Source organism: Eubalaena glacialis, chromosome 8, assembly GCF_028564815.1.
Source record: "Eubalaena glacialis isolate mEubGla1 chromosome 8, mEubGla1.1.hap2.+ XY, whole genome shotgun sequence".
NCBI lineage: Eukaryota > Metazoa > Chordata > Mammalia > Artiodactyla > Balaenidae > Eubalaena > Eubalaena glacialis.
In genome coordinates this window covers 22,365,901-22,393,428 of record NC_083723.1, presented here as the reverse complement: position 1 = coordinate 22,393,428, position 27,528 = coordinate 22,365,901, and the positions used below count along the sequence as shown (strand labels likewise).

At 37.0% G+C, this 27,528-nt stretch overlaps 1 protein-coding gene across 5 annotated transcripts in view; it reads left to right on the top strand.

Moving 5' to 3' along the window:
• The window catches only part of MAGI2 (membrane associated guanylate kinase, WW and PDZ domain containing 2), a 1,327,276-nt gene that overhangs the window by 980,354 nt on the left and 319,394 nt on the right, over positions 1 to 27,528 (top strand). For all 5 annotated transcript variants that reach the window (XM_061198469.1, XM_061198467.1, XM_061198466.1 and 2 more), the window contains exon 7: positions 12,424 to 12,481. In XM_061198469.1, the coding sequence (XP_061054452.1) occupies positions 12,424 to 12,481 (58 nt within the window). The remainder of the gene's footprint in view (positions 1 to 12,423; positions 12,482 to 27,528) is intronic.

Below are 27,528 nucleotides of genomic sequence, written 5' to 3'. Positions count from 1 at the left end.
GATTGGACTGCTATAAACTTCCCTCTTAGAACTGCTTTTGCTACGTCCCATAGGTTTTGGGTCATTCTGTTTTTGTTGTCATTTGTTTCTATGTATTTTTTTAATTTCTTCTTTGATTTTTTCAGTGATCTCTTGGTTATTTAGTAGCACACTATTTAGCCTCCATGTATCTGTGTTTTTTACAGTATTTTTCCTGTAATTGATTTCTAATCTCATAGTGTTGTGGTCAGAAAAGATGCTTGATATGATTTCAATTTTCCTAAATTTTCCGAGGCTTGATTTGTGACCCAAGATATGATGTATCCTGGAGAGTGTTCCATATGCACTTGAGAAGAAAGTATATTCTGCCACTTTTGGGTGGAATATCCTATAAATATCAATTAAATCTATCTGGTGTATTGTGTCATTTAAAGCTTATGTTTCCTTATTTATTTTCCGTTTGTATGATCTGTCCATTGGTGTAAGTGGGCTGTTAAAATCCCCTACTATTATTGCATTACTGTCAATTTCCCCTTTTATTGTTGTTAACATTTGCCTTATGTATTGAGGTGCTCCTATGTTGGGTGCATAAATATTTATGATTGTTATATCTTCTTGGATTGATCCCTTGATCATTGTGTAGTGTCCTTCCTTATCTCTTGTAACAGTCTTCATTTTAAAGTCTATTTTATCTGATAAGAGTATTGCTACTCCATCTTTCTTTTGATTTCCATTTGCATGGGATATCTTTTTCCATCCCTTTACTTTCAGACACATTCAAACTGGAAGTGAAGGTCTGAAGTGAGTTTCTTATAGACAGCATATATATGGGTCTTGTTTTTGTATCCATTCAGCCAGTTTGTGTCTTTTGGTTGGAGCATTTAATCCATTTACATTCACGGTTATTATCAACATATATGTTCCTATTACCATTTTCTTAATTGTTTGGGTTTGTTTTTGTGGGTCTTTTTTCTCCTCTTGTGTTTCCCACCTAGAGAAGTTCCTTTAGCATTTGTTGTAAAGCTTGTTTGATGGTACTGAATTCTCTTAGCTTTTGCTTGTCTGTAAAGCTTTTGATTTCTCAATCGAATCTGAATGAGATCCTTGCTGGGTTGTAGATTTGTAGATTTGGTTGTAGATTTTTCTGTTTCATCACTTTAAGTGTATCCTGCCACTCCCTTCTGGCCTGCAGAGTTTGTGCTGAAAAATCCACTGATAACCTTATGGGGATTCCTTTGTTTTTTATTTTTTGCTTTTCCCTTGCTGCTTTTAATATTTTTTCTTTGAATTTAGTTTTTGTTAGTTTGATTAATATGTGTCTCAGTGTGTTTCTCCTAGGGTTTATCCTGTATGGGACTCTCTGTGCTTGCTGAACTTGGGTGACTATTTCCTTTCCCATGTTAGGGAAGTTTTCCACTATAATCTCTTTGAATATTTTCTCAGACCCTTACTTTTTCTCTTCTTCTTCGGGGACCCCTATAATTCGAATGCTTGTGTGTTTACTGTTGTCCCAGAGGTCTCTGTGATTGTCTTTAATTCTTTTCATTCTTTTACCTTTATTCTGCTCCTTGGAAGTTATTTCCATCATTCCATCTTCCAGCTCACTTATTCATTCTTCTGCCTCAGTTATTCTGTTATTGATTCCTTCTAGTGTATTTTTCATTTCACTTATTGTGTTGTTCATCTCTGTTTGTTTGTTCTTCAGTTCTTCTAGGTCTTTGTTAAACATTTCTTGTATTTTCTCTATCCGTGCCTCCATCCCATTTCTAAGATTCTGAATCATCTTTTCTATCATTACTGTGAATTCTTTTTTAGGTAAGTTGCCTATTTCCTCTTCATTTATTTGGTCTTGTAGGTTTTTCCTTGCTCCTTCATCTGTGACATATTTTTTTGTTGTCTCTTTTTTTTTTTTTTTGATGGGTGGGATTGTGTTCCTATTTTACTCATTGTTTGGCCTGAGGCTTCCAGCACTGGCGTTTGTAGGCTGTTGGGTAGAGCTGGGTCTTGGTGCCAAGATGAGGACCTCCAGAAGACCTAACTCCAATGAATATTCTCTGGGGTCTGAGGTTGTCTGTTATTCCAGTGGTTCGGATTCAGAGCTCCCACTGCAGGAGCTCAGGTCTGACCCCGAGCTCATTAACTAAGATCCCACAAGCTGTGTGCAGAAGCAAAAAAAAAAAAAAAAAAAAAGAAAAAAGAGAAAAAGGAGCAGAACAATAACAACAAAAAGTAAAAAATAAAGTAAGATTAGAAAACTAACAGATATGTTAGAAAAAATAAAAATATAGATGAAACAACAACCAGAATGTAAAACAGAACCACAATAGCAAAAAAGAGGAGGAAAAAAAAAAGCCAGAAAAGGCCTTGGCTGTGGGCAGCGGGGCTTAGGCAGGGGTAGGGTTTGGGTTGTGGATGGGGCCTATGCTTAGGACCCACAGGGCCAGAAAAGGCCCTGAGGGGGCAGGGCTTTGGCTCAATGCAGCAGGAGGGGCCCAGGAGTGCCTCTGGCCTTGGAGGGTGCAGGACCAGGTCCGGGACCCCAGCAGGCTCACTGGGCCCAAGTGGGTGGGGGAAACACTAGGCGCATTACCCAAACATAGGCACATTATCCCAGAGGGTCCCTCCCCATTGGCCTCTCTTCTTCTTCTCCCCACCTTCCTCCTATGCCACTAGGACCCACGCGGCTGGAGGGGGCCCCAGAAGGCAGGGGACCAGAGCCAGAAGCCCAACAGGCTTCCCAAGGCCGAGTGGGCTGGGGAGATGCCTGCAGTGCTTCCCCTGATCCCCTGGTCCTGGAGGGTCCCCCCCTATCAGCCTCTCCTCCTCTTTTCCCCTCCTCCGTCCCTCCTACACCCCTAGGACCCCTACAGCTGGTGGGGGCCCTGGAGAACTGAGGAACAGGCCCAGGAGCCTAGCAAGCTTCCCGGGGCCCAAGTGGGTGGAGGAAATGCCCTCTGCACCTCCCCTGATCCTCCGATCCTTGAGGTCCCTTCCCCGTCCACCTCTCCTCTTCTGCCCCTGCCTCCCTCCTATGCCCCAGGACCAACACGGTCCAGAGGGGGCCCCGGAGAATGGAAGACCAGGCCCAGGAGCCCAGCAGGTTTCCCAGGGCCTGAGTGGGTGGGGTAAACACCCTCCACACCTCCCCAGATCCTCCGAGCCCCCTGATGGTCCCTCCAGGTGAGGGAACTCCTCCCCTCTCTCAGCCACCACTCAGGGGTGCCAGTCCTATCCGGCCTCCACTTCTCCTCCCCCCTCACTCCACCCCACATCCTACCAGGTTGCTGGGGGGTTCCTCCCATCTCCTTGGTCATCAAAGTCCCCCACCAGCATCCCTCTTGCATATTTTAAATTTGTGTGTGTGTGTGTGTATGTGTGTATGTGTGTGTGTGTTGATACTGTTGATTGGCTGGATATAAAATCCTTGGTTCACTCTTTCTTTGAGATTCCTTAAAATGCTGCTTCATTATTGTCTAGCTATGTATGTTATTCCAGAGATGTGATATCAACTTGATTTTTTTTTTTTTTTTTTTAATTGTAAGGAACTTACCTTTTAGTCAGTTTTTCCTCTATAATTTAAGTCTAATGGCTAACCGATAGCTATTGTGTTGGATTTGACTGTTCTGGGACAATGTTCCAAATGCTTGGACAGCCCTTTCAATATAGAAATATATGTAGTTATTTTATTTCTGGAAATTCTTCTGGATTATAGTTTTAAGTATTAGTTCTATTATTTTTGTCTTTATGTATTCCAATTATACATATACTGGATTATCTTTGCCTGTGTTCTATATTGTTGAGTTCATTCTGATTCTTTCTACTATTTGTTTATTTCATTTTGTTCTCTTGGCTATTGCCATGTTTTTCCTCAGTGGTCCTTATTATAATTCCAACTGAATTGATTCTCTCTTGGGCACCTTGTAATTTAGTTTTAATTTCAAAGATTCTTTTTTTTTAAATTTATTTTCTCATTTTAGTCAACTCTTCTTACTATCTTTCTGTTCTTTGTCCATTTCTGAACTTTTAAATTTCTGATTCAAAATGTTGTTTTATATTTATAGGGCATCCCTGGTGGCGCAGTGGTTGAGAGTCTGCCTGCCAATGCAGAGGACACGGGTTCGGGCCCTGGTCTGGGAGGATCCCACATGCCGCGGGGCGGCTGGGTCCGTGAGCCACGGTTGCTGAGCTTGTGCGTCTGGAGCCTGTGCTCCGCAACAAGAGGGGCCGCGATGGTGAGAGGCCCGCGCACCGCGATGAAGAGTGGCCCCCACTTGCCGCAACTGGAGAGGGCCCTCGCACAGAAGCGAGGACCCAACACAGCCATAAATAAATAATAATAATAATAAAAAAAAAAAAAAAAAAAGATAAAAAAAAATATTTATAAATGCTTGTTTGAAAATATCTTGAGATTTCATTACAGTTTTCTCATTTGTGTTTTTGTTTATGCTTGAAGGAGGATAATTTTTTATTAGTCATACCACTTTGACTCTCATTTCTGATTTCTTATAATAACTTTGTATGAATATTATCTACTTTCTATTTATTTTTATTTTTTTCCTAAACCAGCAATAACAGTTTTGTATAAGCAAAAATAAAAGAGTTTGGTAGATTACTACATTCTTAGTCCATGAGCACCCTCTTCTGTTTATTTTGTGAGGTACTAATTTTTTTTTTAAGTATTTATTTATTTATTTATGGCTGCGTTGGGTCTTCGTTTCTGTGCGAGGGCTTTCTCTAGTTGTGGCAAGCGGGGGCCACTCTTCATTGCGGTGCGCGGGCCTCTCACTATCGCGGCCTCTCTTGTTGCGGAGCACAGGCTCCAGACGCACAGGCTCAGTAATTGTGGCTCACGGGCCCAGCTGCTCCGCAGCACATGGGATCTTCCCAGACCAGGGCTTGAACCCATGTCCCCTGCATTGGCAGGTAGATTCTCAACCACTGCGCCACCAGGGAAGCCCTAGTACTAAGTTTTTAGTAGATGATATATTTTTTTTGCAGAGGGAATAGTTGGTATGTCTTATGATCTTATGATTCTTTTTTTGTTTCTTCAGACACAGCAGAAGTTGTGATTCTTACCTCATGATTCTTTCCGATCATAACCAAATTTCCATGGGCCATTTCCTCTTTCAACATCATTTCCCTCTTCTTCTTAAGAAGTGCCTTCCTAAGACTCCATCTCTCATTCTGCTCACTTTCAAACCTCTTTTTTTCAGTTCCCCAGTAGCTGTGTTCTGATCAACCATGTCTGTTAGCATTTTCCAATTCAGGACAGGACTTTATCTTTCTGAGGGTGATTTTCTCTGTTCTTCTGCCCCTGGGCTCCTTGCTCCCTCTCTTCTTTTCTGCACACTCTCCACCTGACTTTCTGATCCAGAATGGGCTCTTGAGCTGGTTCTGCTAGATTGGGGTGTTTATGTCTCTACCTACATACACCTTTTCAAGTTCATAGTATTTTCTTTCTCCTAATTATGTTGTAGATGTGGGTTATAGATGGTTTTACTGTTGTCTTAGTGGATATTTATGGTTATCTGGGTAAGTGGAGAGGTTAAAATTTAGATATCAGCCTTTACATTATAGGAGCCCAGCATGTTTCAATAAAGAATCTTAAGTGGATGATGATGATAAATAGATCAATAGATGGATTAATATAGACTTACAGAAATTAAGAGGAAACTGGAGATGTATATTTGAAGTCCTAACATATAGTTGTTTCCCAGATCTTTCATTATGGCCAGACCTTTCTCCAAAGCTCTAGGAATTTAAAAAACAAAACCAAACAACCAAAAAAAAACACCTACTAGATTCATCACTTTTTTACCTTCTAGCGCAGCTTGCAAACTTAAACCAAATATGACTCTTTCTGAATCTTTACCAGACAGCATCCTTTTTTTGTGTCATGCCTTTCTGGCACCACTTCTTGTCACCGTCTCAAATATATTACTCTGTCATCTTTAAGTTAACATTGCAAAAGTTCACATTTATATTTGACAACTTTTTTTCCAGGTAGAAAAGGGCCCCTGAATACCCAAAACATTATTGAGCACACATTTCTTTATATATCAATATCTGTCAGAAAAAGCTTATAGATCTTCTACTCAAATTTGGTAAGATACATTAAGGAATAAATTTAGTTGGAATTTGTTTGTGCCATTGTATGTTTTATCAACAACAAGCCTGTGAAATTGTGGTCAATACTTTTAAAACCCATTATAATACTGGGGTAATGAAATACTCAGGCTGAATCCACATGGTAACATGAATTAAATGCCAGTGTTGTAAAATACAGATCAGCTAGTTCTCCTTTCCACTGTAAAAAATAGTAAAACTCCTATACCCAGCCCCATGAATGAAGACTTCTTAGCCTATATTTCCATGATATCAGCTGGGTTTGTGCTCTTGCATGTAGACACTCTCTGAGGAAGATGAAAAAGAGAACATACAGGAACAATTTTTATTTTCGATTTTAGGTTCTAAAGTTTGTTGTTTTGTTTGATTGTTTATTTTTGTGACTGAATGGAATAAAATTCTCTGGTAAATAGGAGCAAATTTGAGTCCTGACACACAGAAAAAGGTCTGGAAGTATACACTCTCAACTCTATCTTTATGTAGGGAAATGGGACTGTGATTAACATATCATTCTTTTATGGATTTTGTTAAAAACAAGAATGAATTCAGAATTTACTTTTATAATTGTACTCCTTGGGAGCAAAAGTTAAATGACTTTTCCAGGGAAATTAAGTTATATTTCCCAATTCATATACTGTGTATACAGCAAAAATCTAATAAAAATTGTAGGAAAAGATTTTAATATGGGTAGTAGCTATCACTATATTGCATATTATTCTACCTAGGGAACTTTTATATGTTTCTTATGTTCTCTTGTGATGTCATCACCTCTAAAGCACAATAGCAAGAGCCTTAATTTTTTTAAGAAAGCAAGTCCAAATAAAATAACATAGGATTGAAGGAAATGGTCCCCCATTCTGGTCCCTGTTCCTGTCTCCAAAATCTTAGTACTTAGTATGCTTTCTAAATTGGTCCACCTTCCTGGCTTTTTAAGCTGCCCACCAGGATGGGCCTTCACATAACCTTTATGAATTAATGTAACCCATGCTATGACCCATACAAGATGCTGCCTCCCAGGGAAGGAACAAAACCGGACTCCAGACTTTGAACTCATGTTACTGAATTTGTATCTCTAGGATTCAAGATGCAGTAACACTTAAACATGAACATAGCATTTACTTAGTTTTTCCAGTGAGCAGAAAGATAGGCAACAGGAAAAAAAAAAAAAAAAGTAAAATAGCAAAATTAAAAGTTACTTTCTTGGAAATATCAATTAAAAGTCAACATAATATAAAAGAAGACTATAAATGCAGAAATCCTACATTCTCATTTTGTTTAAAAATTTAACACTATCCAAATTAATTCAGTGTTATATGTATCTGATTGAATATTAATAAAGTGTGAGAAGTCATCTAATCAATAGTGAGAGTTGGTGAAGTAGCTTTTATCAGTTGTTGTCATTTTGAAATTATTTTAGATTTCAGAAAAATTACAAAAATAGTACAAAGCGTTTCTATGTACCTTTCACCTCACTTCCCCTAATATTAACATCTTTCATAAGCACAATTATTGATGTCAAGAAATTAACATTTACGTAGACTAGTAACTAATCTACAAGTCTTATTTGGTTTTTACCAGTTGTCTCACTAATGTCCTTTTTCTGGTCCAGGACCTAATCCAGATCCCACCCTGCATTTATTCTTTGTGTCTCCATGGTCTCCTCTACACACTATGACGATACCTCAGTCAGGCTTTCTATTTCATGACCTTGACACTTTTGAAGAGTACTGGCCAGTTATTTTCTAGAATGTTCCTCCATTTGTGTTTGCCAAATGTGGCTCTGTGTCTACAAATGGGGCACAGCCCCCAGCCATACCTGATTATTATGTGAGTGGGCTCTTGACCTGAGGACAGACATTACAGTGATCTGCCGGGCTATGTAACTTGGATCTATTTTGAAGAAAACGAACTGGATTAATGAATTAGGGTGGATGCAGGGGAGGAGGCTGGGTACAGAATTGGGAAACTCAGAGATCAAAGTAGTGAGATAGTGTATCTTAGGTTCCTTATAGCTTTTCAGTATTTGGGTCCCATTTCCATAAGAAATACTGTCCTTGGATTCTACAAGTTTCCCAGCTGTAGCCTGAAAAATGTTTTTTTGAGCTAATAAAGGAGTCCCAGTTTTCTGCAACAAAAATGGACCTAACAAATAAATAAGTAAATAAATAAGGATTGGACAGAGCGAGTAAATAAAAAGAAGAGCATGGTGGCTGTGGCAGAATCCAGGCTGAACTAGATGCCTCTTTAATTTTTGATTCTATTAAAGTTTTACGAAGCTTATATGACTGACTACAAATTAACCTAGACATTTTCACAGACTTTCGCAGAGTGGATCACTATAGGAATATCTAATCACTGAATTTTCCCCATGGTTCCATGGCCTGAAGATAATCTCAATTACAGCAGTTCTTAATACAGCATTAACCTTGCTGATCTCAGGTGTTTATTTTTCCTTGTTGCATAGTATAGGTTATGCTTTCATTAGTGTGACCTTAATCATCTGCAAATTTGTCAGGTATCATTGAATACAGTATTCCAAATAACCCAGGACCCAAGAGTTCCAAGCTGCATACTTGCTTGGTTGGGCAAATAGTACAAAATTGGAAATTCTTTTTTCTCGTTTGCTAGTGTAATTTTAAAAAGAAGCAATTGGTTTTTAAAAACGAATTAAAGTCCAGATAGCTATTTTTTCACAGTGAAAGATGGTTCTTAACTGTCTTAACTTTTCATCATATAGATGTATACTCTTCAGTTAATCTTAAGAATTTATTTTATGACTTGGCTTTTCTTTGCCACTCAGGAAGAATGTCATTAAGGGGAATACACACAAACACATGTCCACACATACATGCACATGCATACACACAAACATATATACATACACATACACATTCCTATATATGTACACACACACACACAAATACACCATTTTAAGCATTGGTTGTAGATTTTTATACCTATTCTGTCATATTTACAAATGAACCAGTGTGTGTATTCTATTACTTGTTTCTTGTAACATTCATCCATCAATCCTGTGCAGACCTTGTAAATGAAATGAATGACAGCTCTTTGTAACAGGTTAGAGCTACAGTGTATCATTTTGTCTCAAATTGTGAGTCAAGGACCACTTAATAGTTCATCTTAAAGTATAAATATTTATAATATATAATTTTGTTTAGGCATGAATTAATAGTTTATTTTGGAAATATGAAATAAGCAAACAAACTATATTAATATCTTATGAAAAGCAAATCAGATTCCCCCTAAATTCTGATGAACGCTTCATGATGGCAAATGGGAAAGAATGCCAATGAATTGTTCCCAGAACCTTTGGCACTGTGAATCCACAAAGATAAAGAATCAATGAACTGTATACTTCGGAGATACATTGCTTAGAATTAGTAATTTACTCAAGAAAAGAGCCAAAGATAAGGAATAAGTGAAGGAATAGATTACACTGTAAAAGATAATTTTTTAAATTTGACCATGAAATGCTTCCATTTGGCAGTGCCATTAAGAAGTAGGACTAGTATTCATAAAACTAACCATGTTAGGCTTTTACTCTGAAAATTATTAAATATTATTATTTTACATATTATTGTATTCATGAGGTGATATTAAACCTATTATATATATGAATCCATGTATTCAGCCATATTAATAATAAATATTCATAATATCAATTCTTGTCCTCTGTATATTCTTTTACTTAAGCTACTTGTAAAAGGCACTCAGTAGATGTTTGTCAAATGGATTTTTCTTTTTAATAGCCAAATTCTCCAGTAGCTTGGGGAATTTGGTAAAAACCATCTGGATAGTTATTCTCATTAGTTTAAATTAAGTATTGTTTATGCTGTATTAAACAGAGTGCCTAAATTGATATCTGAATTGGCTAAGGTCTCTGGAACCAAAGTACAGGGTTTTTAAATCCTGAGTTGTTGTTTAGATAAAATGAGTTAGTGCATGGAAAATCCATCAGTACCTGGACCATAGTAAATTCTCAGTAATATTCTTATTATAATTTTGACAGAAAAATTTCTTAAGATGCTTCACAATTTGGTGTTGTATATTTATTAATATATGACTAATCCAAAAATTATTAAACCAAGTCATAGCCTAGACTTTATAGTTCAAAAAAAAAAATAAACTTGAAAAATTTCTTCAGTATTTAAGCTAAGCTCCAATGATAGAAGCCATAAAGGAAAACGCTGAGAAATTTACCAATCAAAAATTAAAACAACTATGTTGAAGAAAATGTTCAACAAAATTAAAATCTAAACAAACTCTTAAAAACATATATGCAACATATGTAACAAAGGACTAATACTCTTAATAAGTAAAAAACAAAAAACTCTTATGAATGGATTTATAAAAACAAGAAATGAACAAAAGAAAAAACAGTTGCCCAAGGATGAACAAATAAAAAATGTTGAAACTAACTAGGAATCCAAGAAAGGCAAATTAAAACAACTATGAGATACTATTTAAAAAACAATTTTGTTGATTTTTAAAATAATGATATACAGTATTTTATCTGCATATCCAGAATTCAAAAGCTCTAAAAACTGCCTTTTATACTCATTTAGCAGCAAAAGGTAACCTGACCTGGACATGCTGGCAGACCAGTGCTAACTGATGTGAAGTGGTCCTTTTTTTGTGCCTCTTAGTGAGAATCACATGGTTTGGGCTGCTTAAATACTCATGGCTTTGATTATAAAGTGCTTTTTCAGACTCTGCTTGAGGTGTTATGGAACAGAATGCATTTGCTTCGTGTTATCCTTCTAAAATCAGAAAAATTATGAATTTCAAAACCTCTCTGCCCCAAAAAGTTTTAGATGAGGAATTATGGACCTGTATTTAATTTGATGGTACAGAGAAACAAAGTCAATTCATAAACTCCCAGTGAAGTTATAAATTGGTTCTCTTTTGTGAGTGGATGGCAACAACTTGGATATAAATATAGATATACATTTATCAAAAGCCGTAAAAGGGTACATGCCCTTTAATCTGAAATTTTACCTCTAGGAATTTATCGTGACTAAATTACTGGGAAAATGATGAAAGATTTAGGCTTTAGTAAGTCCAACACAGATGATATATAACTGGAAAGTCTCAAATGTTCAATGATAGAAGATTGGTGAGATTACACAGGCTCTGGCCACACCCCACACCACTACTGTCCACTTTAAAAGTGATATTGTGCAGTAACACTCATTCACATTGAAGATGCCCTTGATATTTTGTTAGGTAGAAATACCAGGCTGTAAAAATAATATGCACTATATGATCTAGTGTCTTTAAAAATTATATACACACACACACACACACACACACACACACACACACACACTTATCTCTGGATGACAGGATTGCAGGTGATTCTAATTTTCTTTTATAACTGTGCTTGTCTATGGTGAAAATGTGTTACTACTTATAAAAATAAAACTTTTAAGTATCATTTAAACATATTACTTAGAGCATGTCAATATGTCTTACATAGATTTCAAGTTATATATGTATTATTAATGTATGTGAGGAAAACTAGAATATTCTTCATATTTATAGGAGTTAATAATTATAAAGGCATAGTGTATTTGGAAACAGTATCATAACACAAAGCCTGGTTTTCAAATAACGTGTTTTTGCTTAAAGTAGCTTTTATTGTATTGTTGATATTTTAACGTGTATTTATTAAAATTTGCTGTGGAGAATTGAAAATATGAACCATATTGTCAAGGAAAGTGTGTTTAGAATTTTAGACTTTATACAAAAATATACCCAAAGAGTTTATTGGCAGTATTCAAATGTTGACCCATGGAGAGAGAAAAACAAGCTAACCGTCTCGAATAGTGGGGTGTCAATTGAGAATGTATAATGTCTTTGTTTCAGTCATCAGAAACAATTTGCTATTCTCAGAGATATATTTTGAAAATAGGCTCTTTATCCTGAAATGCTCCTTTTAACAATACAAATAAATGAGAAAGCTGTATGCTCTTTCAGGAAAGCGATTTGCCTTCTGTATTACCTTGAGTGGTGATAACATGATAGCGTGCCATTCTACTGCTTGGCGTGGGGTAAACAGCTAGACCCAGCAGTATATCTGCAGAGAAGAGAGTTCTGTGTTTTAAGTGCCAATTTTCAAGTCAGTGCTTCTTATAGTCCCTACAATATGCATTTGAAATTTAGTGCTGACTCTGAATGCTTTATTCCACTTTAGTAGACTATTTCTGCAAGCCACGAACAATTAAATTATATTACTTTTTATTAGAAATAGTGTTATCTGTTACTTACTGAAAGAAATAACTCTTTATTTTTCAGAGCTTCCATATGGCTGGGAAAAAATCGATGATCCCATATATGGCACTTACTATGTTGAGTAAGTCTCTAAGTTTGATATTAACTTGTTATTAATGTGTTGTGAAATTGTGTTATTATTTCATTTATTGAGCTTGTGTGGCTAACAGTCCCTTTATTCCTTTGTCATCTTACTTTGAAGTACCCACAAAGACTCTAGCAGCACTAGCTAGCTGTCTCTTGCTCTCCAGCTGGCTAATTTGTCATTCCTTTCCTTTGACTCATGATTCTAAAACACCAGTTGGAAAAATGTGTTTCACACTGTCCTCTAAATGAGTGATAATTAAAGACATCAAAGTAAATGCCCTTCATTTTGCAATCAAAATGTTGGGAGCTGACTAGTTGTGTAAAAGAGATACTCTATTAAACCAGATTTCAGAGTCAATTAACTGAAGCAACCATACTTGCCAGTTGAGGGATGAAATAAAATTAAGATTCTTTTTTTCTCTCTTTTAAGGCCTCATTTTAAATCAAGAGTATTTTTTCTGTAGATTGGACTTTTATGTTATCTATTGGAGGTTTCGTTACCTTAATGTATGTATCTTAGCATAATATGAGTTACCCCTCTATGCATCCTTTTATTCAGGATAAAGCCCCTATTAGGGATTCAGTTATATACACATTTTTTTCTTAGGAAAATCAAATAATATTCATAATTTTCAAAAGTTAAATACGTGACTTACTTTTCCAGAACCCCTCTTCTGATAGAGAAATTTTTATTTTTTATCTATTGTGTCACGTTGTTAAGTTATTTGGGTGAATAACAAAACCAGATACCCAAGAAATGCAGAGGCTGAAAAACTAAAGATGTTCTCACTCTCCATCAAGATCTAACTCTGTTTTCTCCAATCATATTCTGTTTAGCAATAATAATCTAGATGGTAGAGGATTACAGACTAATGGCATTATTGCTAAATTGTTTCTGTAGTAAATTGTTCAAATTGTTACTGAGCTTTTACGAAGTGTCAAGCCCTTCTCTGCACTGGGGAGGTGCTGAAGAGGACGACCTGTGTGCTCCCTGCCCTTGAGCATCTCCTTCATGAGCACTTGTCTTGAATAGTTTGACCCACCATCTTCATCTGGAAAAGCCCCAATTTTGGCACCACAGTCAGTCATTTCCAGTGAAGGTGAATTCACTTCCTTTGCCAAATGCAATTTTCTAACATAGTATCTAATTCTCTAACATCATGTAGACACTCAATAGATGCAAAAATTAAGATATGTACATGGAGGTATCACTAATTGCAAAAATAAAGGGAAATCACTTGTAAATAGTTATAAGGCTCCTAGTCCTACTACATTGCTCATCCATTAAAATACACATATATTTTAATAATAATAATGTAGCTGCAGCTCCTGGTTAAATTTATCAACATTAAAGATTTTCAATAAGTGCTACCTTGTCTTAATTTGTTGAATTAGACTATCCCTTGCCTAAACCTATTAGATCTGAAATCCAAGCTATTTCCATGTAAGGAAAGAGAATGGAGGTATGTGACAAACCAGATCTCATCTTTAACACACTTCCTTGCAGAATTCATTGAACAAGAACCTTCTCCTAAGTTTAGATATTGGCAAACTCCATAAAGAGCCAGATAACAAATATTTTAGGGCACCAAATGGCCTCTGTCACAACTGTTCAACTCTGCTGTTGTAGCTTGAAAGCAACCATAGGCGACACTTAAATGAACGGGTGTAGTATGTTCCAGTAAAACTGTATTAACAAAAACAGGTAGCTGGCCAAATTTGGCATGCAGAACATGGTTTGCTGACCCTTGCCCTATTCGAAATCTTCAGATTCATCTTCCGTGTCCTCAACTGCTTTCCAATGTGAGAAACAGTATTTAAGTCAAACCTTCTTTCTCTGTCTAAGTATCACAGAGGTGAGAGACCCACATGACCAAAAGCAATGCTTCCTACCTTCTTGATCATCGAGGCGTGTGCTCTTCACGTAAAGATCTGCTGCTGGTAGTTAATTAATGAATTGGACATTAGCTATAAGCCTAAAAGAAAATGGTCCTCATTATTATTACATTTCACATGGTTTACTTTGGACTTGTTTTTGCTTAAATTACATTTCTTTCTACATTTCTTCACTTCATTTTTCATGTATCATCACCACAGTCAGAAAATTATTCATAATTTAGTCAGTTATGTCTTATATAATTAGATCAGACTAACACATTTAATAGTTTTAGATTTCAGGTGATTGTGAGGTCTTAGATACAGGTCATAGTGAGTCAAATAGTTTAACTTCCTTCAGACTGCATCCAGTTCTACTATTTGTCATGGCTTTTTCCCCATTACATGGTTCCATAAGGTATCCCGATAGCAATAGTTAGGGGTGTGTGTGTGTATCAGACCAATCAAAAAACTGAGACAGATAATCCAAACCTCCAGATAATTTTAAGTAGAACTATAGGCCAATATTTCTTAGAAATGTCTTTTGGAAAAAAATAATCAAAATAATTAAAATACCTCAACTTGTAAACATTATATGTTTACATTATATAATGGGTTCTCTGTAGAGCTATCATTTTTGGTGTTTAATTACATACCAAATTACACAATTAGAGATCTGGTTACAAAATAGGAAAAACATTCCACCTTCCTCCCAAGTGGCACAAACGCCTATGCAGGGACACTGGAAGTCTAACTTAGCAGTCAGTTACTCTTCAAGCAGAAGTTGTGGAATGGGCTCTCTATCATCAGCAGGGCACGTCAGGGTGAAATCAGCCTTGTGCCTCTGGCACAGTTGCACAAACACTCGTTCCTGCCAGCCTCAGACAAGCAGGTAGGATTTCAGCAGTCAAGAGCAGGAAAGTGTCTGTACAACTTGAAACTGGAAACCCTGGATTGAATAATTTTTGACCACTATTGGTGACTGTACTGTGCCATAATTCTGTCCTGGGCAAATGCAATTTTAAGATTATAGGTTTAATATATTTAAAACTCAGAAAAATGATCATCATAATCATATAAGTATCATATCATCAAAATAGTTAACATCTACTGAGGGCTCAGTATGTGTCATGAAGCGAGCTAAGAGCTCAACAGTCTTTAGCACATTTCTAATCCTCTCTGCAGTGTAATGAGGTCAATTGTCTTAAGTTGACAGATGGGGAAACTCTGGCTGAAGAAGTTGAGTAACTTCCCCAGCATCACACATTATTGAGAGGAATGGGGCCCCGCACTGTGACTGCAGAGCCCAGGCTCCAAACTCTTGCTCGAAATGCATCCCATAAATGTAGTGTTCATAATCCTCACATGATGGTCTGAACAAGCTTCTGGGACTCATCACTGGAGAAGAATAAGGGGTCCCCAGAGAACATCTCCTCCCTGGCTGCACTCTAGTAGTGTCACAGGAGGGTTCCGACAGTGGGAGCCGTGCTGCACACAGCCCCATCAGGCTGGCTTCTAACTCACTCATTCTGAGCCACCAGCTCCGTTACCCATGACTTGAGAGTGGCCCTGGACACCACGGCCCCCAAGAGTAAGACTAGCAAGTCCTGAACGAAGAGGGGTCCAGATTATGTGGGCCTCAATGTAGGGATGTTGCCCCTCGTTTGGAGCTATAGAGACAGCCACACAGGTCTGTATTTTAGAGAACAGTGAGCCATACTCAACATCTTTCCTTATTTCATCTGCAGACAGGACAGACGGACCACATTTCTGCTCAACGTAGTCGCAGAAAGAGGGTAGCCCTAGTTTTCCTGACACTAAATCCTTGATAGTACAGCACTTAGCAATGTATTAAAAAGTCCTAAAGTTGCTAACTAGAAATGTAACTGTCACTGTTCATAAAGAAAGGGAAATTTCTTTAATGAAAAAAGTGCAAAATGTAGCGTTGAACAGCTGTGACTTTTGTACAAATGTGTTTTTCTCTCCTCTTTTGTGAAATTATGTCTGCTGGGTTACATTTTGGTTTCAATGGCAGTTATACAATTTGCTTAACTAGCTAGCCCAGAAGACACAATTTCCTGGAACAGCTTTCATGCGAAGCTGCCTTTGCTGGCACAGACGGAGAAGCAAACCATACAACTACAGTTAAAATAATAGTGGAGACTGACAGATGTGATTTTCATGTAAAGGTTTTACAAGTTTTCATGTGATGTCACACATCTGCTACTATGAAATGTTACTCGTGTGCAGTTCCAGAAAGTATGAAAGATACTGTATAATATCTCCAATATAACATTAAATGTGAAAGGAAAATTGCATTCATTTCATGGTTAACGATGAGTATTTGTCATGATGTAGCAAGTTGGAAAGTGGTTAGAGAGGATTTTAACTCAATAGCATATCTTAAGAATGTTTCTCTCCTTCATGCCTTTGAGTAGTTTTCTAAATATTCTAAGAAAATGCTTTCTAATTTCAGGATTTTTGAAAAGCCAGCATAAATGTAAAACATTTCCAATTAGAAATCAACATAAAAGAATACCTTTTAAAATCTTGCTTGTTCTTAGAGAATTTTTTTCTATATTGAAAGTTAATTTTTCAAACTTTCAACTTTTTCTTCAATCTTCAAAAACTAGCATACTGTTTTGATGCTTTTAAACAGCTATTGAACAAAGAAATCCTTTCCCCAGCTTAACAGATTTGTGTAATAGAACACTGAAGTGCACTGCTGATGAATTTGCTCAGTGATGTTCTAATCTAAAGTGAGCTCTAAATTTTGTCAGTAACATTTGGTCATGTCAATTATTATCACTTAGTGGCCAAGAGTATGGGCTGCAGCGTTTCACAGTATGCCAGCCCTGCAGCTTCCTAGCTGTGAGATCTTGAGTAGACAGATTATGGAGAAGGAAGAAGTGGAGGAGGATGAGGATGAGGACCAGAGAGAAAGGAGAGAGGGGAGGGGAGAGGAAGAACTTTTATTGTGCACCTACTACGTGCCCAGCAGTATTCTAAGTGCTTTACATATACTAACTCATTTAATCCTCACAAAGCAAAACAAAACAAAACAAAACAAACAACAACAACAACAAAAACTATGAAGTCTGTGTTACTATCCCCATTTTATAGATAAGGAAACTGAGACACAGATATTTTTACAAGTACTAAGTAATAAAGCCAGAATTTGAATCTAGGCAGTCTCATTACACAGCTGGTGTTTAGCACTTAACACAGGTATGTAGGAAGTGCTCAACAAATGTTAGTTATATTTTATCATATGTATCCCAATGACATAGATAAGGACTCTCCTTCTGGCACTACTTGCTTTTCCAGTTCTTTCACGTTAAAATACACCCCAACAGTGAACAATTCTAAGGGAAATTATTTGATCTGTAAGAAACATATAACTTAATCTCACGGTTAGAGTGTGCCACATTGAATTAAAAAAATAGCATTTATTGTAATTCCATAAGCCCACTGAAAATGATGAAGCAAGGACCGCAGAGTGAGATGTTTCCATGGCTTCCAGAGGGGTTGAGGTTTCAGGGTAATTCCCAGCAAAGATATTTTTGTTGTAATTATCTCTGGTACATGCCATCTTATACAGCTGGGGAGTTGTGATGATAATAATGATAGTGATGTTTAAGGCACTATTTTAACTTTCAACTACTTTCACATCCATTGTCCCAGAGGATGATCACAGCATTTATAAATGAGGGAACCAAATCTCTGAGGAGTTAAGTGAGTTCTCAGTGGGCATATGGCTAGTAAGGTTGCAGCTGTCTGATGCATGTAGAGCTAAGAAAGACCTTTTAGTAGAGTAGCTATGTTTTTACACTAATATAAACTGTTTAATTTATAAAGTATTTCTCATATTTGTTGAACAAGTATAAATCGGTTAATGAAAGGAATAAGGACATTGAAATAAATGTGGAGTATTCTATTTCTAACCAAACTACAATCAGTTCTTTTTTGCTAAGTCATTACGCTTACCTTTTTACCTCCTTCTGGCTGACCCAGGCCAAGGTCATAGTATGTGGCATCACTCCTTTCAGCCTGGAGAAGACAAGCAATCAAGCTTCATCATGAAGGATCTCCTAGCTCCACATACATGCTCTTTATACTATGTTAGCATTTCCCATAGCTTGTAATTGGTAGTTCTTATTTACCCACTCTGTACTACTCACTGGTATTATATAAATTCCAACTGGCTATTGATCTACTTTCTTAATACTACAGTTCAACCACAGATCAGTGGAAAAGCTTATGGCTTCCTTTTACTCTTTATGCTAGGGTCCCTCAAATATTTTTAAATTATGATTCTTTCAAATCAAAATGAAGTCTCATGTCCAATCTCCCTTCTCACCACTACCATCCAGTCAAGATCTGGATACATGCCCCTCATCAAGCCCTTACATGAGATTAGAGATCATTTTTTCGTGCTGTAAGATATTTCCCCATTGCTGATTCATTTTAATATGATCAAAATTTATTTTGTATATCAGTTACCTTGTCTTCCCCTGAAGGTCTTTTCAACTAAAGGTAAGAAAACTTGACTCTATAATTGAATACACTTTTGTTAGCAACTGTTTATTTATAAACTACCTTATTTAGCAGATCTTCTGTTTCCAAATAAATAATGTTTTAGTCACCCAGAAGTTTAAATAGGTTTAATTGCAAGTGGACTTTTACAAATAATGATAATTTATTTGCTTTGACATCAGAGTTACATGTGTTTTTTTTTTATTTTTACAATTCTAATAAATCATTTTTTGTCTTGAAGTCAATAATAAAAGACAAAAGAATTATTACTCCAGCATCATCTTTCCTTTGAGAATGTGTTTGTGAAGAAAGATGAATGCAATGTAAACACTAATTTTTTTTTTTGGTCTGTTTGTCTTTAAACCTTTTTTATCAATCTAGCAAATTAAATTGGGCTCTTGTTTAGGCACTTCTGGAGAGGTTAAGCACAGGCAAACAGCACAGGAGCACAACGGGTAGCACAGAGCAGGGGAACTCGGTGGTAGAGGCAGCAATGTCCCTGAGCCCTCATCATCGCAAGGAGAGATGGCAGGAATGGTCAGAAATGGAAACACCATTTAGTATACTCCCAAGGAAGGACCATGCTCCCTCCTTCTACTCCATCGTTTTTATAGGACCATGAGAGCTCGAGACTGACCATATGAAGGCAGGGAGGTCAGACTGCACTTAGACAATGTTGTTCAAGGGACTTTCAGACAGCCTGTTGAGAGGGATATGAGCAGGAGAATGTGGGGAGTGTCATTTCTGTACCAAGAGGTCCTAGGATGCTGTTGGAAGTGCTGTCCCTCCTGCTGGAGGAGGGGACCACCTATTTCTATTCCGTGTAGCTCATTGCTTGGCAATGCAGAGAAAGCTGCCACCGTCTTTCACTGGAGAATTCTGTTTGGCTCTTGCCAAGGCAATGTTATAATAACAAGTAGATCGCTGTCATCATTCTATAATTTGTGAAATAGTTATCTTTTTTGGTTATTAATCTCTCTCTGGATTAAACATGCTAGGTTTCTTGTGAGTGAACTGCAAATTGTCTCATGCTGCCACTCTGTATCACCACATACTTTGGAGTCATATCTTAGACTGAGACTAGGTTCTGAAGTGAACACATGAAGTGAAAAGTTGGATAGAGTCAAAATTATCCTAAAAATCCCTCAGGATCATGTCGTGTTGGAGACTAGCATACTCAAACAAAATGGCTGGGTTTTCCTTTAGTGTTGGAAAAGGATTCTTTCTGGAATTAAAGGGGTTGGCTGGCACTTATGTCTTTTCGATCTTTAATGTATACAGAACTAGAATCACATTCGGCTCAGAGAGATGCTATCAGAAGGATGAAGAAATTTAGTCAAACAGAGGAAGCAGTAGATTGATGTCATTCTTTGGCACGTTATTATGAATAAAACAGAAGATTGTCACCTTTAAGAGGTAAAATGTAATGCCCTCCTGCCCCACATGAGAACTATAATTTCATCTTTTTTAATATGCAAATAATGTTTTCCAAAATTGTTTTTGTGTCACAGACCATAATGTTAGTAATAGGTTGTCCCTTTTTGTATTCATGGTTTTGAATTTACAAAATTCTAAATTACACTTAACCTCACTGGCTTTTATCTGTTAAATGAGTGGTTTCGATTAGGTGATTGCCAAGGTTTCTTCTAGTTCAAGGCATATCCACTGCACCTGTGTTAACAAGGATAAATTTGGCCATTTTCCTGTGTTTTTCTTTTTTTTTTTTTTTTTGGCTTTTCATCTGTTCTCTTTTTTTTTTTGAATTTTTGAATTTTATTTCTTTATTTTTTTATACAGGAGGTTCTTATTAGTCATCAATTTTATACACATCAGTGTATACGTATCAATCCCAATCGCCCAATTCATCACACCACCACCACCACCCCCCGCGGCATTCCCCCTTGGTGTCCATACGTTTGTTCTCTACATCTGTGTCTCAATTTCTGTCCTGCAAACCAGTTCATCTGTACCATTTTTCTAGGTTCTACATATATGCGTTAATATACGATATTTGTTTTTCTCTTTCTGACTTACTTCACTCTGTATGACAGTCTCTAGATCCATCCATGTCTCGACAAATGACCCAATTTCGTTCCTTTTTGTGGCTGAGTAATATTCCATTGTATATATGTACCACATCTTCTTTATCCATTCGTCTGTCGATGGGCATTTAGGTTGCTTCCATGACCTGGCTAATGTAAATAGTGCTGCAATGAACATTGGGGTGCATATGTTTTTTTGAATTATGCTTTTCTCTTGGTATATGCCCAGTAGTGGGATTGCTGGATCATATGGTAATTCTACTTTTAGTTTTTTAAGGAACCTCCATACTGTTCTCCATAGTGGCTGTGTCAATTTACATTCCCACCAACAGTGCAAGAGGGTTCCCTTTTCTCCACACCCTCTCCAGCATTTGTTGTTTGTAGATTTTCTGATGATGCCTATTCTAACTGGTGTGAGGTGATACCTCATTGTACTTTTGATTTGCATTTCTCTAATAATTAGTGATGTTGAGCAGCTTTTCATGTGCTTCTTGGCCATCTGTATGTCTTCTTTGGAGAAATGTCTATTTAGGTCTTCTGCCCATTTTTGGATTGGGTTGTTTGTTTTTTTAATATTGAGCTGCATGAGCTGTTTATATATTTTGGAGATTAATCCTTTGTCCGTTGATTCGTTTGCAAACATTTTCTCCCATTCTGAGGGTTGTCTTTTTGTCTTGTTTATGGTTTCCTTTGCTGTGCAAAAGCTTTTAAGTTTCATTAGGTCCCATTTGTTTATTTTTGTTTTTATTTCCATTACTCTAGGAGGTGGATCAAAAAAGATCTTGCTGTAATTTATGTCAAAGCGTGTTCTTCCTATGTTTTCCTCTAAGAGTTTTATAGTGTCCGGTCTTACATTTAGGTCTCTAATCCATTTTGAGTTTATTTTTGTGTATGGTGTTAAGGAGTGTTCTAATTTCATTCTTTTACATGTAGCTGTCCAGTTTTCCCAGCACCACTTGTTGAAGAGACTGTCTTTTCTCCATTGTATATCCTTGCCTCCTTTGTCATAAATTAGTTGACCATAGGTGTGTGGGTTTACCTCTGGGCTTTCTATCTTGTTCCATTGATCTATGTTGCTGTTTTTGTGCCAGTACCATATTATCTTGATTACTGTAGCTTTGTAGTATAGTCTGAAGCCAGGGAGTCTGATTCCTCCAGCTCCGTTTTATTCCCTCAAGACTGCTTTGGCTATTCGGGGTCTTTTGTGTCTCCATACAGATTTTAAGATTTTTTGTTCTAGTTCCATAAATGCCATTGGTAATTTGATAGGGATTGCATTGAATCTGTAGATTGCTTTGGGTAGTATAGTCATTTTCACAATATTGATTCTTCCAATCCAAGAACATGGTATATCTCTCCATCTGTTGGTATCATCTTTAATTTCTTTCATCAGTGTCGTATAATTTTCTGCATACAGGTCTTTTGTCTCCCTAGGTAGGTTTATTCCTAGGTATTTTATTCTTTTGTTGCCATGGTAAATGGGAGTGTTTCCATAATTTCTCTTTCAGATTTTTCATTGTTAGTGTATAGGAATGCAAGAGATTTCTGTGCATTAATTTTGTATCCTGCAACTTTACCAAATTCATTGATTACCTCTAGTAGTTTTCTGATGGCATCTTTAGGATTCTCTATATATAGTATCAGGTCATCTGCAAACAGTGACAGTTTTACTTCTTCTTTTCCAATTTGTATTCCTTTTATTTCTTTTTCTTCTCTGATTGCCGTGGCTAGGACTTCCAAAACTATGTTGAGTAATAGTGGTGGGAGTGGACATCCTTGTCTTGTTCGTGATCTTAGAGGAAATGCTTCCAGTTTTTCCCCATTGAGAATGATGTTTGCTGTGGGTTTGACATATATGGCCTTTATTATGTTGAGGTAGGTTCCTCTATACCCACTTTCTGGAGAGTTTTTATCATAAATCAGTGTTGAATTTTGTCAAAAGCTTTTTCTGCATCTATTGAGATCATATCGTTTTTATTCTTCGATTTGTTAATATGGTGTATCACATTGATTGATATGCGTATATTGAAGAATCCTTGCATCCCTGGGATAAATCCCACTTGATCATGGTGTATGAATCTTTTAATGTATTGTTGGATTCTGTTTGCTAGTATTTTGTTGAGGATTTTTGCATCTATATTCATCAGTGATATTGGTCTGTAATTTTCTTTTTTTGTAGTATCTTTGTCTGGCTTTGGTATGTGGCCTCATAGAATGAGTTTGGGAGTGTTCCTTCCTCTGCAATTTTTTGGAAGAGTTTGAGAAGGATGGGTGTTAGCTCTTCTCTAAATGTTTGATAGAATTCACCTGTGAAGCCATCTGGTCCTAGACTTTTGTTTATTGGAAGATTTTTAATCACAGTTTCAATTTCATTCCTTGTGATTGGTCTGTTCATATTTTCTATTTCTTCCTGGTTCAGTCTCGGAAGGTTATACCTTTCTCAGAATTTGTCCATTTCTTCCAGGTTGTCCATTTTATTGGCATAGAGTTGTTTTAGTAGCCTCTTAGGATGCTTTGTATTTCTGTGGTGTCTATTGTAACTTCTTTTTCATTTCTAACTGTATTGATTTGAGTCCTCTCCCTCTTTTTCTTGATGAGTCTTGCTAATGGTTTATCAATTTTGTTTATCTTCTCAAAGAAACAGCTTTTAGTTTTATTGATCTTTGCTATTGTTTTCTTTGTTTCTATTTCATTTATTTCTGCTCTGATCTTTATGATTTCTTTTCTTCTGCTAACTTTGGGTTTTGTTTGTTCTTCTTTCTCTAGTTCCTTTAGGTGTAAGGTTAGATTCTTTATTTGAGATTTTTCTTGTTTCTTGAGGTAGGCTTGTATAGCTATAAACTTCCCTCTTAGAACTGCTTTTGCTGCATCCCATAGGTTTTGGATTGTCGTGTTTTCATTGTCATTTGTCTCTAGGTATTTTTTGATTTCCTCTTTGATTTCTTCAGTGATCTCTTTGTTATTTAGTAACGTATTGTTTAGCCTCCATGTGTTTGTGTTTTTTACGTTTTTTTCCCTGTAATTCATTTCTAATCTCATAGCGTTGTGGTCAGAAAAGATGCTTGATATGATTTCAATTTTCTTAAATTTACTGAGGCTTGATTTGTGACCCAAGATGTGATCTATCCTGGAGAATGTTCCGTGCGCACTTGAGAAGAAAGTGTACTCTGCTGTCTTTGGATGGAATGTCCTATAAATATCAATTAAATATATGTGGTCTATTTTGTCATTTAAACCTTCTGTTTCTTTATTTATTTTCATTTTGGATGATCTGTCCATTGGTGTAAGTGAGGTGTTAAAGTCCCCCACTATTATTGTGTTACTGTTGATTTCCTCTTTTACAGCTGTTAGCAGTTGCCTTATGTATTGAGGTGCTCCTATGTTGAGTGCATATATATTTATAATTGTTATGTCTTCTTCTTGGATTGATCCCTTGATCATTATGTAGTGTCCTTCCTTGTCTCTTGTAACATTCTTTATTTTAAAGTCTATTTTATCTGATATGAGTATTGCTCCTCCAGCTTTCTTTTGATTTCCATTTGCATGGAATATCTTTTTCCATCCCCTCACTTTCAGTCTTTGTGTGTCCCTAGGTCTGAAGTGGGTCTCTTGTAGACCACATATATACGGGTCTTGTTTTTGTATCCATTCAGCGAGCCTGTGTCTTTTGGTTGGAGCTTAATCCATTCACGTTTAAGGTAATTATCAATATGTATGTTCCTATTACCCTTTTCTTAATTGTTTTGGGTTTGTTTTTGTAGGTCCTTTTCTTCTCTTGTGTTTCCCACTTAGAGAAGTTCCTTTAGCATTTGTTGTAGAGCTGGTTTGGTGGTGCTGAATTCTCTTAGCTTTTGCTTGTCTGTAAAGCTTTTGATTTCTCCATCAAATCTGAATGAGATCCTTGCCAGGTAGAGTAATCTTGGTTGTAGGTTCTTCCCTTTCATCACTTTAAGTATATCATGCCACTCCCTTCTGGCTTGTAGAGTTTCTGCTGAGAAATCAGCTGTTAACCTTATGGGAGTTCCCTTGTATATTTTTTGTCATTTTTCCCTTGCTGCTTTCAATAATTTTTCTTTGTCTTTACTTTTTGCCAATTTGATTACTATGTGTCTCGGCATGTTTCTCCTTGGGTTTATCCTGTATGGGACTCGCTGCGCTTCCTGGACTTGGGTGCCTATTTCCTTTCCCATGTTAGGGAAGTTTTCAACTCTAATCTCTTCAAATACTTTCTCGGGTCCTTTATCTCTCTCTTCTCCTTCTGGGACCCCATAATGCGAATGTTGTTGCGTTTAATGTTGTCCCAGAGGTCTCTTAGGCTGTCTTCATTTCTTTTCATTCTTTTTTCTTTATTCTGTTCCGCAGCAGTGAATTCCTACCATTCTGTCTTCCAGGTCACTTATCCGTTCTTCTGCCTCAGTTATTCTGCTATTGATTCCTTCTAGTGTAGTTTTCATTTCAGTTATTGTATTGTTCATCTCTGTTTGTTTGTTCTTTAATTCTTCTAGGTCTTTGTTAAACATTTCTTGCGTCTTCTCGATCCTTGCCTCCATTCTTTTTCCAAGGTCATGGAGCATCTTCACTATCATTATTCTGAATTATTTTTCTGGAAGGTTGCCTATCTCCACTTCATTTAGTTGTTTTTCTGGGGTTTTATCTTGTTCCTTCATCTGGTATATAGCCCTCTGCCTTTTCATCTTGTCTATCTTTCTGTGAATGTGGTTTTTGTTCCACAAGCTGCAGGATTGTAGTTCTTCTTGCTTCTGCTGTCTGCCCTCTGGTGGATGAGGCTATCTCAGAGGCTTGTGCAGGTTTCCTAATGGGAGGGACTGGTGGTGGGTAGAGCTGACTGTTTCTCTGGTGGGCAGAGCTCAGTAAACCTTTAATCCACTTGACTGCTGATGGGTGGGGCTGTGTTCCCTCCCTGTTGGTGTTTGACCTGAGGCAACCCAACACTGGAGCCTAACTGGGCTCTTTGGTGGGGCTAATGGCAGACTCTGGGAAGGCTCACTCCAAGGAGTACTTCCCATTACTTCTGCTGCCAGTGTCCTTGTCCCCACGGTGAGCCACAGCCACCCCCCGCCTCTGCAGGAGACCCTCCAACACTAGCAGGTAGGTCTGGTTCAGTCTCCCCAGGGGTCACTCCTCCTTCCCCTGGGTCCCAATGCGCACACTACTTTGTGTGTGCCCTCCAAGAGTGGAGTCTCTGTTTCCCCCAGTCCTGTCGAAGTCCTGCAATCAAATTCCACTAGCCTTCAAAGTCTGATTCTCTAGGAATTCCTCCTCCCATTGCCGGACCCCCAGGTTGGGAAGCCTGACATGGGGCTCAGAACGTTCCCTCCAGTGGGTGGACTTCTGTGGTATAAGTGTTCTCCAGTCTGTGAGTCACCCACCCAGCAGTTATGGGATTAGATTTTACTGTGATTGTGCCCCTCCTACCATCTCATTGTGGCTTCTCCTTTGTCTTTGGATGTGGGGTATCTTTTTCGGTGACTTCCAGTGTCTTCCTGTCGATGATTGTCCAGCAGCTACTTATGATTCTGGTGTTCTCACAAGAGGGAGTGAGAGCGTGTCCTTCTACTCCACCATCTTGGTTCAGGCTCCGGCAGCCATTTTCCTGGTTAAATAAGCCTCGTTATTTTCTCATTATGCCTGCTGATCAAAGAGTACTTAAAATGTAAAAGCATTTTCTTTCCATTTCTGCTTGTTATTTGGCTAGACAATAACATATATTACCATTCTTTTATTTTATTTTAATTTTTCTAACAATCCCATCATGTGAGTGTTAAAGAAAGAAGACTTACAAAAAGGGTGGATTATTATAATAGAATCTCCTTTCAAAGCTCTTACAAAAAGTAGAAATGTATTAGGTATCAACAGATATGAGACTGATTATCATTAAATAAAAAGTCAGAAAGATAAAGATAAGGTTATAAACAAAAAGTCAGGTAAGAACTATATTTTTCTCACTGCTGTCAAAGCTGAATACATTTGAAAGGATATTTTTTTCCTTTTTTTATAGTACAGTGACATTGTTAAACATTATTTATTACTAGTGTTTAACAGATGACTTTAGATGTAATTATCTTATAATAGACAGCTAATTGTGTAATAAAAATGGACGGATCACACATTTTTTATTATCAAATTTCATATGTTCAATCTAGCTAAGTAAGATGAACTTTTAAATTATCAAGAAAAATTATGTTCTGTGGCTGAGCTTAACCGGATCTACTATAGGCAAAAAGAGACCATTTGCTTTGATAAACCAATAAAATTAAATTTGCATTAATTTAGTCCAGAAGAAACTCCTCACCATTAGGTGTGTGGTTTCTGAAAGCTTATTAAGTACCATTTATTGAGTCTGTCATAATGAAAAGAGCTTAGTTCAAATTTCCATTAAGCACAACACTCATATATAGAGGTTGACAAAGTCCCCTCATTTCATTCTTACTTCACTTTTTCCAGTTTTAATTGGGCATCAAAAAACATATGAATATATTTTCAGATAGATAAAATGATAGGAATGATTATCTTTCTTTTTCCTGTAATATTACTTAGTAAGTTAGTTGGGGGCATTGACTTAATATGT